Here is a 12,262-nt window from a genome sequence, read left to right as displayed (position 1 = left end):
GCAGCTTTTCCAAAGAAGAACCTGTTTCAGCTCTCACACCCACGTACTGTACATTCATTCACATCACTGTCTGTACTTTTCCTTGCAGTGGACTCATATTACAGCAATAGTGGAATGAAAACTAACACTTTGGTCCTTGGTTTTAATTTATTGTTTTAGGAATGTGCAGTTTTCTAGGACATTATTTAGCGTTTATCAGATAGAGTACATGTGTCAAACTCCAGGCTTGGAGGCCAAACATTTCGCATGGCCTCGTTTCAAAATTAACAACTAAACAGCCCGTAATACCCACTACAAAACATTTTAGTGACCGCCACTGTACAGCACATGTGGTTTTTCATCTTACAGTGCTGATTAAAGTTGATGCCTATCTGCTATGCTTGATGAAAGTCAGAAATGCACCTAAAAATGATTCAGAAACTCGTATTATGATTCAGGAAGTTTCAGGGCTTAGGTTATTGATAATAAGCAATAGAATAGTTAATGATAAAGACATAAATGTCCTTCGATTATGGCCCTTCAAGGGCTTACAAACATGCTGATGTGGGCCAAGCAGAATTTAGAGTAACATATTAGTACACTATAGATCGATAGAACGACAGACAGACAGATACTCAGCGTCGCAAATGGTTCAGGCAACAAATTCAAGGACAAACCACCATAAAGCGTCTTAGTGAGGTGTTGGGCTAAGCTGCCAGAACAGCTCAACGGCTCATGACACAGCTTCTGGAATTGTACTGGAGGGATGAAAACCATTCTTTCAGAAGATATCTCCTCAGTTGATGTTTTGATGATAGTGGTGAAGAGCTCGGTCTAACCCATCATTCACAGTTATCTGAAGAACAGCTGCACTTCTGTTTTTTGTTAAATATTGGTGACATTGTATTATTCCTTGCACAGTGGTGGCTCAACAAAGGTCGGGGGTTCAGGCCCCAGGACAGCAAGCTGTCACTTTTGAGCCCTTGAGTAAGGCACTTAAACCTGTCTGCTCCAGGAGTACCGTATCATCATCTTCTTCTTCTTCTTCTTGTTCTTCATATTGCACAAATTCACAAGCATCATTGCCAGTTGAGCAGACTTTCATGGAAACTCCTGCCATCTGTGCCCCAATAATGAACCCACTTTCAAACTAACTTGGACCACTGCTCAGCATTGTACATGCTGTAGCGCATAATACAATGTTAGTTGCTTAATTATGTGGTACATTGGTCTGGAACCATCTGCGTTAATTTCTCCACTCTAGACAGAGTACTTCATTCTAGTTTGTTTTTTTCCATTAATCTTCCTTGCACAGTTTATTCAGACACAAATTGAAAGGTCAACACTAAATAAATTTACTAATAACTTTGCACTGCACCACAGCCTTGGAAATCTACCATACCCAATAAGATTCGTGCATTACTTGTAGATGTAACCTGATTTCATTCAATGTAATTAAGGAAATGGTTGCAGGTATTTTAACCTGATTCATTAGAGGACCTTCTGGTTGATATTACTGACTATGAAATATGAAATGCCTGTAAACATTGAATAAAAACCAGTGAAAATAAGCAATGGTTCTTATTATTAGGGAAGCATGTTCCATCATTAATACTGAGCCAGACTCTGGGATGACTCTGGGATGACCTGTGCCTGGGACAGATACGGCATTGTTGAGAAAACCAAAGTGGTTCATGTCAAGACTTCAACTTGACAGGAAGTAGTCCTTCTGTTGGACACATGCTGTTCCAGGACATGCTCCAAGTTTTCTTGACCGGCGCCTTCTGGAGTGTGAAAGCTGAAATGTCTTAGGGGTTGTCTTTCATTTTACAAGTGCTTTCGTACTTATGCAATAAACATTTACTCTTCCCTTGTCTCCATCAAAAGAATCAAGTCTTTCTCCACAGATGCAGTCACTCATGCAGCCCAAACAACATCGGCCCTCGCTACAACATTTCGACCACAAGTGCAACTGCACATTTTAATAGCTCTCATTCCACTTTCTGCACGAGTCCACACTTTCATTACCTTCCCTTTAGGTTTCACGCAACAGCATAATCAAGACATTAATGAAGCTTTGTGCTATCTAAAGTCTTGGTTACATACCAAGCTTGGTGTTTCATGAGAAGTAAAGTTAGAACTGCTTTCATGTTCTGCTTGGTATGTCTCTTGGAGTCAGGCTTGATTATTCTGGCCTTTACTTATGAGTAGGATGGATTGTTGATTGAGATTTTAGCCAAGTTTAGGCCATTGTTGGTTTCTCTAGCGCTTGGTACAGCTTTTTCTCAAACCCTGGGATGCGAAATCCTAGTTGCTTGGGAAAAGTATTTCCAGATCCATCTTTGGGCAGGCTTTGAGTTAAGACTGGCTTTTTTGTGTGTATGTTAATTTGTGTGCCTCTTGTGGATTTGGTTCTAATGGTTTAGTCCATAAACACAAGTAAAACAATTATTGCTTTGTCTATGTGAGTCTGCCTTCTCTGCATTCCCTTGGATTTGTTCATGATTTTGCTTGAAGGGATCTTGGATTTCTTTTGCCGTCTGTAATATGGATTATTGTCTAGTCTATTGGCATATTTGTCCAGTTGAATGTCAAATATATGAGCCATTGCACATCCTATAATTGGGAAATAAAACTGAGAAATAACACCTGGCCCAACAAAGATTGAACTGTACTGTATTTAACACAGTTCCTATATACATGTCATTGCCAGGCATGTCAGTGTGATATAAAGCAGAATTTACAGCCTTTATAAACTTCCATATAGTCCTGAGAGCAGACAGCTCAAACTGGATTTTTACTTGATAGTCTAAAGCCTGTGAATGCTTATAACTCTTGAATGCAAGTTCATGCCACAAAATCTGACTGAATGAAAGCATTTACCAACTTGTGGCACTTGGCAAAGAATCGGTTCTCGTTATTAGATGACGTTTCTCATCTTGAGCTTGCTTGGAGATTTGGGAGACAGAAGTAAACATTGCTTCGGAATCTGCATTCCAAGCAGGATTTGTTAATCACATTGATGAGCTAAGAGTCTGCTTGCACTTTTTGTGACAGATTTGGACAGCGTATTTCCTCTATATGCCAGCAATATAATGCCTCCAACTTTGCTGGCAAATACCACATTCATTGATTGACTAGAAACTTTCTGCTACATCCTTTTGTATTGTTCACTGGTTACCCTTAATGTCCCCACGACTGCGGTTTGGTCTGGGATTGCCTCACAGTAGAATTGTTGCGCACACAGTGCTGGAAATATATTAGTTTAGCATTTTTCTATTCGACAGCAGTCTTCTCAGTATTACAAAAGTGTTGTACAAATTGACTGTGCACATGGACATGAACCTCAGTTATCTAGACCTATGTGAATAATTTAGGCACATTTTAGAGAATAGTAATTCAATAGCTGCAGTGTAGTTAGCCATATGAGAAGGCATTGTGCATGCAGCATTTTATAAAGGAGGAGAAAGAAAAAACGTATAATAATTTGAATTTGTATACATGGGTCGTGAATTGGTTTCATTAGCTTTCTAGGTAAAACACAGAGCAGAGGATTCAGTAAGTGTGATGTGATTTGTCTATGCACTATGCAAGATGCTTTAATATATTTACTTTAATACATATGATTATTGTTGAAAGTAAGGAGGGGTGTTAGGAATGAGGGGCTGTTATCTGTGTACCTCTAATGGCAAAATAAAGGATTTATTCACATTATAACATTTAAGATGTGGAAAATGTGTGTTTAAATCTTTTGAGGGTCTCCACTACATCGGTGTCCAATCTTAATGGTAAATGGCTAACATTTACCAAAACATCTAAATCAACATGTTTAATCAGTTGGCTCGTTTGGAATGAAAATCTGCAGCCACATTCAACCCTTTACAGATAATATAAGACACACCTGCTCTACCATTACACATTTTAGCTTCAGCATTGACTGATCTCAGTGTCTGTTGTATACATACAGCATTCGAGGTGCTTTCTCAGCCTGGGCTTTTTATTCGAATCACCAGATGGTTGACATGCTGATGGTTAAGCCCTGCCTCTCTGCTTTGGTTTCTGGCTTTGTTCTTCAACAAAGTGGAGGAAGCTGTCCTTCTGCAAACACACAGAAAACAAACAAAATTAGGAAGTTGATTTTTAATTTTTTTTTTTTTTTTTTTTTTTTACACTAGTGATGAGCACCACTATATATAAGCTGTTAGGCCCTTTACTATAGCCATTTTTCCTTTTATAAAGTCTTCATTTCTGCTGGGAACGTGCTATTCACAGGCATGCGGCAGCCTGGATCTGGTGTTTGTTTGACTTATTGAAGAGGCACAGGCACACATTTTGTGTATGCATATCAATCTCCCTTAATGATCAAGTTCTTTTGCTGTCATTAATCAAGTCAGACATCCCACCGGCACAATAAGAATGAGAAGTTAAATTTTTAAAAAAAAAAACAACTGAAAAAAAAAAGGACTGACTGTTTTTACTGCTGTGTTTGATCAAATGGGTTCCTCACACAACACAATCTTTGCATACACCTCATTTCTGTGTTGTTTTAGTAAAATATATTTGTTTTGTAAGTGAAATAAGTTATGTCTATAATTTCACCTTTCAAAAGAGCCATGATGTTAAGTGACATTATATCGAGAGCACAGTGTTTAGAAAACTGTCTGTTACTATGTGGTTACTTGAAAGAAGCAAAATAAGCCACTTCGCTGTGGAGCATTCCACTTTTTCTCACGAAGTTGATGCAAACATGATGAACTATGTTTAAACGGTTGCAAGTGTCATTGCCCGGTCACCAGAAATCATGGTTTCTGGGGCCTTTAGCATATAATCTCTCTCTCTCTCTCTCTCTCTCTCTCTCTCTCTCTCTCTCTTTTTCTCTCTATCTCTCTCTCGCTCACACACACACACTTGTCTTACCGGCCTTGTAAGGGCATTCCATTAGCATTAATACTATGCCTACACCTAAATCTAACCTTAACCTCAGTAACCTCAGGAACCTTTTGGTTCTTTTACATCTTTAAACATCAAAATGTTTATATAAAATTGGCAGTTTTCCTCTTTGAGACCAGCCAAATGTCCCCACAAGGTCCAAACCGTCAGATATTCCCATTCTTCTTGGGACATTTTGTCCACATTAAGATATAAAAACATGCCTACACTACAAACATTTTTAAGGCAGCAGAAGGCTGGACTGATCAGTTCCAGTCCATTCTCTAATAGAGAGCAACACCTAATCCAAGTATGACTCGTGCCGCTGTCTGGAAATAAGAATCAGAGGTAATAGCTTATGCTTGTGTGCGTTTTTGTGTGAGAAGGTGTCATGCCCTGCTTTGTCATTAATCTAAACAACCTGTGACCCAGCCAGAGACGGGAGTCTGAATGCAGAGTGTTTTCACACTTAGTGGGTGTTTTCCCTGACGTAAAACCTATGACGCAACCTTCCCCATATGGAGCAACTCAAGACTGTTCAGTTTATGCACACGTTGAACTGTGAGGACATACACACGCACAGACACCACGGAGCCAAACACACTCCTCACACCTGTGACAGCGCTCAGTGTCTTATTATGAGTAAGAGCAGTCTCCCAGCTCATCCTGTATCAGCCAGCCATCTGGTGTATCACCGGCGAAAGCCCAGGGGTTGTTTACTGACATCACCGCTGTTCAGAACTCCCATGATCACATGAGCCGATGAGGTCAGCCATGCCATTCGCAAGTGTTAACTCAAATTGTTCCTGAAGAGTTCTTATGGCACCTTGATATATGCTGGCCACTTTATTAGGAACACCTGTACACCTGCTCATTAATGCAATTATCCAATCAATCAATCATGTGGCAGCAGCACAATGCATAAAATCATGTAGATACAGGTGAAGAGCTTCCATCAATGTTCAGATAAATCATCAGAACAAGGCAAAAATGTGATCTCAGTGACCGTGGCATGGTGCAAACTAGTTTAGTTTGTAGGCGCCCTTTCAGGAATTTCCCCCTCATGCCGAGCGCTGCATGAAGTGTTCAGTAAGCTCACTTCTGTGTTGTCATATGTTTTGTTTATGTTGCCATATGTGATTTTTTTTTTATTTATGTCCTGTCTCCACCCTTGTAATATCATTGGTTGTTTCCCTCACGTGTCCTTTTGTCCTGCACCTGTTCTTAGTTGCCCCTTTGATTCGTTATTATATGTAAACACCTGTGTGTCTTTGTCCTGGCCGAGGTATTGTTCAGCGTTTACCTGTCTGTTATTGCTGAGTGTTTTTCTTCTGTGTTCTGATTCCCCGGTTCCCCGACTGGGTTGAGTATTTTAGAAATCGCTGATCTCCTGGGATTTTAACACACAACAGTGTAGAATTTATACAGAATGGTGCGGGGGGGAAACATCCAGTAGCCGCAGCGCCTTGTTGATGAGAGAAGTCAGAGGAGAATGACCAGACTGGTTCGAGTTGACAGGAAGGCTATGGGAACTCAAATTACTACTTTTTACAACCATGGTGAGCAGAAAAGTATCTTAGAACACACAGCACATGAAACCCGGAGATGGTGGTTTGCAACAGCCGAAGACCACATCGTGTTCGACTCTGGTCAGACAAGAACTGGAATCTACAGTGAGTCTACAGTGGGCACAGGCTGACTGAAACTGGACAGTTGAAGATTTGGAAAAACATCACCTGGTCTTTTTCCAGTTTCTGCTGCTCTCGCATCTTTCTGCTGTAACTGCTGGAGTTTGTGTTATCGTGTTCTTCATTGTGGTCTGTTCAAGTTTGGCCAGCACACAGGAAGATATCTGAAGCCTGAAGCCTAACACCCCAATCGATCCACACCCCACACACAATCCTTCAGTACGTACAGTAAACTGTACTACTTAGGAAGCTGCAGCTGTGTCCAGCCGTGTCTCTGTACATAAGAGGGCGCAGTGGAGCTTTTGTTTGAAGAACTGGAGATGAAAAATCCAATCTGGCAGGGTTGTTTTTGTTTGGTTTAATTGAAGATGCAGCTTTTGTTTATGTACTTAATTGAGCTTGCGTGATGTTTGGTGGTTAGGAGGTGGACATGAGGCTTGAGCTCACACAAGAGGAATGCTAATGGCACGTCTCTCCTGCCTGCACTCACAGCATTATTGTTTCCTCTATTTCTTCCCTCCATTTGCAGATCACTTGGGTAAATACTGGTGACCACAACCACATCCTACAGATGGTTTACCTTACAACACATATCACTTACTGTCATGCTCTTTTCCCCTTTTCTAAACACACACACACACACACACACACACACACACACAAAGATAAACCCATGCACTACAACCTCACTATCTTTTTTTTTTTAATTGTTTTTTTATTTTATTTTATACTGGACACATTTTTGGTCTTTCTCCATCAATAACTTTAAAACACATTTTGAAACTCTTCTGTGCTTTCTCTCTTTTTATCTCTCCCTTTCATGATACGATGCAGTGCCCTTCTGAATTACTGGTAACTTTCTTTAAAAAGGGGAAAATTTTTGTATTTTTTGTATTAAAAAAAAACAACGTTACACACAATCATTTCCATTCAAAAAAAAAAAAAAAAAATCAAAGTATTTTAGTAACCACTTTATCCTGGTCAGGGAGCTTTTAACATAAAGGAGATTGTTGTTGATTTTCACAAGTGATACAAAAAAAATTATTCAAAATAGCAGTGTAGCTTAGTGGTTAAGACTTTAGACTACTGATTGGAAGGTTGTGAGTTCAAATCCCAGCACTTCCAAGCAGTAGATCACTGGTGCTATGAGTTTTGTAGCTGGTAATCCAGGGGCTTTTGTGAAGACTGACTGCCTCATGAATTTGTAAGTACTGCAATATTTCAGCCCAAAACCTGGTTCAGTCTGCCAGGAGGTGAAACTGGGATATAGATGATAATGAAGATAATGACCCTAAACATTAATTCAAATCAACAATGGCTGCTGCAACACAACATTTACTAGTCTCCAAATTTAAACATTAATAATGGTCTGAACTGAAAAAGGGCAATCTGTATGCACAAATCTATGAACATAAAGGAACTTGAAGTGTTCTGCATTAAGGAGAGTCCAAGAGCCCTTAAAATAAATTACAAACTTAATATTAATATTACAGGAGGCTATTGTTGTTCTCTCCAAGGGAGGTGTCACCAAAGACTAGGGGTGCCAATAATTTTGAGTTTGCTGAACAATTATACTACTTAGGAAAGCATTTTGTGTGTGGAAAAACTGTTGTGTTTATATAAAAGCACACATTATTACTATTATTATGCACATTCTTTTTTTTATAGGTTGTTTTCATGAAGATTGCCAATTATTTTAGAGGGCACTGCATGAGGAGATTTTGGCTTGTAATAAGTTTAGACTGAAAGTGGAAACATGAGAATTCACATTTTCTTCTTTGTAATAATATGAATAGAATTGTCAATTTTGAGGCTTGTAGATAGCCTCTCTCAGAGAATAATATTTAAATTTGGTTAGTGATTTGGTTATATTGGGGGCATGGTGGCTTAGTGGTTAGCACGATTGCCTCAAACCTCTAGGGTTGGGGGTTCGAATTTCTCCTCTGTCCTGTGTGCGCGGAATTTGCATGTTCTCTCTGTGCTTCTGGGGTTTTCTCCGTATACTTCAGTTTCCTCCCCAGTCCAAAGACATGCGTTGTAGGCTGATTGGCATTTTCCAAATTGTCCGTATTGTGTGTGTGTGTGAGAGTGGTATGGAAAATGGATGGATGGGATTTCAAACTAACTGATTCAATGAATGTTGTTGCTTACCATGGCTACAAGCCAAGTCTCTCACCTGCCAATCACAGGGACACTAAGAAATTATGGACACCAGTGAGTTCATGTATTCGGAAGATAGCATCAGATTCCTCTGAGTGTGTTACGCTGCTCTGTGGCGCAGCGTGTGCAGTATATTGTAACGAGGCAGTTGGATTCTTCATGTCTCAGAGGAAGCACACATTAGTTTTTACTCTTACTAGTTGGTAGTAGTCATATTATATCATATGATGATGTACAAAATACTGCTTTCATGTCAAAACCAATTAATATCCCCATCACCTCAAATACAGGTGCATCTCAAAAAATTGTAATATCATGGAAAAGTTTTTTTTTTTTTTTTTTTTCTGTAATTTAATTCAAAAGTGGAACTTTCATATATTCTAGATTCACTACATATAAAGTGAAATATTTCAAGCCTTTTTTTGTTTTAATCTTGACTACGGGTTACCGCTCATGGAAATCAAAAATCCAGTATCTCAGAATATTAGAATAAAGAATTTATAATACAGAAATGTCGACCTGAGAAGAACTCTAATCAGCTAATTAACTGAAAACACCTGCAAAGGTTTCCTGAGCTTTTAATCTCTCAGTCTGGTTCAGTACACACAACCACAATCATGGGGAAGATGAAAGTAAATTTTGCATTTCATTTGGAAATCAAGGTCCCAGAGTCTGGAGGAAGAGTGGAGATGCAGTTTCCACAGTCAGTGATGATTTGGGGTGACATGTCATCTGCTGGTGTTGGTCCACTGTGTTTTCTCAAGTTGAGTCAATGCAGCATCTACCAGGAGATTGTAGAGCACTTCATGCTTCCATCTGCTGATGAGCTTTATGGAGATGCGGATTTCCTTCTCTAGCAGGACTTGCTTGATTGGCCAGCCAACTCGCCTGACCTGAACCCATAGAGAATCTCTGAGAGACACCAGACCCAACGATACAGACGAGCTGAAGGCCGCTATCGAAGGCCGCTACCAAAGTCCTGACCAAGTATTGAGTGCATAAATGAACATACTTTTCATACTTTATTCTTTATTCTAATATTTTGAAATACTGGATTTTTGATTTCCATGAGCTGTAAGACGTAATCATCAAGATTAAAACAAACAAATAAAAAAAAAGGCTTGAAATATTTCACTTTGTGTGTAATGAAGCTAGAATATAAAACCCCAAATGGAGGAACATTTTGCAACTAATTAGATTAATTGGCAACGGGTCAGTAACATGGCCGGGTATAAAAAGAGTGTCTTAGAGAGACAGTCTCTCAGAAGTAAAGATGGGATGGAATCTGGATGAAAACATATGTTGCTCTAAAACCTGGATATAGCTTTCAGCATTGATGGTGCCTTTCCAGATGTGCAAGCTGTCCATTCCATAGGCACTAATGCACCCCCATACCATCAGAGAAGATGCAGAGATGCATCAGAGATGCAGGCTTTTGAATAAAAATTGTTCCACAAATTGTAGACACAGTTTTTCGCAGATTGGTGAACCTCTGCCCATCTTTACTTCTGAAAGACTCTGCCTCTCTAAGAAACTTTTTATTTATTTATTTATTTTTTATACCCAATCATGTTATTGACCTGTTGCCAATGTTCCTTCAGCTGTTTCTTTTTAGTAACACTTACTTTTCCAACCCAACTTTTTTGAGATGCGTTGCGGCCATCAAATTAAAAAAATGGTACATGTTCTACTGTGAATAACATATGGGTTTATGAGATTTGCAAATCATCGCATTCTGTTTTATTTACATTTTACACATCATCCCAACTTTTTTGTCATTGGGGTTGTATGAAAATGACACTTTTTGAATTAAATTATGGAAAAAATGTACTTTTCCATTATATTAAATTTTTTTGAGATGTACCTGTAATTGTGATTAGTTGCTTGTGTAATAATTATAACAGCAGTTGAAGTGTATGCTTATTCATTTTTTGACTCAGTAACAGAAGCTGAGCATTGCATTTTGAGTGTTTAGCGGTTCAAATATAAAGTGGCCAGAAAGTTGTATTCTGAAAGCTTCAGATTTCACATACGGTGTATAACAACTTTTACTAGTCCTTACAGGCACATTTACATGATATATTTGTGTTTGGTGGTGGTGTTTTTACATTTTTTTATTTTTCAGAACTCCCTGAGCACTGAACGAGATTACGAGAGCCTGGTGTTAATGCGCATGAGGCAGGCGGCAGAGCGACAGAAGCTCATCGAGCAAATGCAGCAGGAAGATGAAGAGGAAGAAACAGTAAAGACCTGAGGGGACACACTCATCAGCTTTACTTAAACATATAACCCTTCATTACTATTTTGTGCTTGTTTATTGCCCTCGCAATTTGAATCCTCACAAATCAATAAAGTTTTTTCTTTTGGTAAATGCTGACAGTCAGGGTTGTGTAACTCAATGTGTTCCTCGGCTTTCGGCCGAGGGTGTGCCTTAGCAGGAAAAGATTTTCACTAAGGAAGCACGCAGTCCGCGAATGGCTTCAATCAGCCGGCGCACAGCCTGAAACTGCGGACCATGTCTCCCGGGGTGAATTTCTGGATTCAGAACTTGTTCTTGTCCAGTGCTGAACACAGTGGAACTATGGGAGGAAGTAAACATGGGTTTTTTTTTTTTTTATTATTTTAATGGGAACAGTACTGATGGAGTTGATGAAAGGTGACGGGAAGTTCTTTCCTCTCTGAAATAACTGTGGTGGTTATGATGATTACGCTTCAGATATTGTGTATTGGAGACTGTGGCCCAAATCACTAAGGGAACGCATGGAGTCTCAAGGCCAAATCCGTGATGAAAGGCTGATTTTTTTCGGGGCGCTGGCCTTGTTTCCTTACACCTTCCAGTAGGAAAAATTCCTTGCCGCTTTGTTGGTATCTACTAAATATATTTGAAACCACTTTAACCATAAGTGTCTGTTATGCCCTTCTGTATTCCATCATATTGTCTTTGAATATGTTCGATTTTAACAAATACCAGAGATTCTCTGTCCGGTCACTCCAACAGTTGTCACTTTTGAGCATACCTGAGGCAGGTAATCAAGAGTTAATTATCCATTTCAAGTATATTAGGAACTGGAATGAACAGAAAATGTGAACCGACTGCTGGCCTGCTGAAGTAGATGGAGAAACTCTGGTGTCCATTAAATACATTGCTGTTTGTCTAAATAGATCCTATTCTTCCCAGTTATACTTTTTGCCATCTGTAGACCACCTCCTTTCTTCTCCTGGGGGAGCACAAGCCCCTGTTACCACTTCCTCGATTAACTGCTGTTGAAAATGCTCTCAGAAGTAGTCTGAAATTCTTAGTCTGACTGATAAAAGAATGATTCATGATTCACAGTACAGGAGTATAGGGTCCCCCTGCTGAGTCTTGATTCATCTCAAAGGTTTCTTCCTCCTCCTCCTCTTCCTCCTGTCTCCATCCTAGAGCGTCCCCCCCCCCACTGTTGCCTTGGCACGCTTCAATTTTCATTTCATTTGTGTTATTAAAATGCTACAAAAGAATAAAAAAA

The 12,262-nt window shown here is 39.4% G+C and overlaps 1 protein-coding gene across 1 annotated transcript in view; it reads left to right on the top strand.

Annotated features, from left to right (window-relative positions):
- dnajc17 (DnaJ (Hsp40) homolog, subfamily C, member 17) overlaps window positions 1-11,133 on the top strand; it is a 58,420-nt gene extending 47,287 nt beyond the window's left edge. The window contains exon 11 of the mRNA XM_053682872.1: window positions 10,882-11,133. Within this exon, the coding sequence (XP_053538847.1) occupies window positions 10,882-11,010 (129 nt within the window). The 3' untranslated portion in view covers window positions 11,011-11,133. The remainder of the gene's footprint in view (window positions 1-10,881) is intronic.
- The last annotated feature ends 1,129 nt before the right edge of the window (window positions 11,134-12,262 follow it).

Source organism: Ictalurus punctatus, chromosome 9 (genome assembly GCF_001660625.3).
Source record: "Ictalurus punctatus breed USDA103 chromosome 9, Coco_2.0, whole genome shotgun sequence".
Classification (NCBI taxonomy): Eukaryota; Metazoa; Chordata; class Actinopteri; order Siluriformes; family Ictaluridae; genus Ictalurus; species Ictalurus punctatus.
Note: the sequence above shows the minus strand (reverse complement) of the source record. Positions and strands in the feature narration are given on the sequence as shown.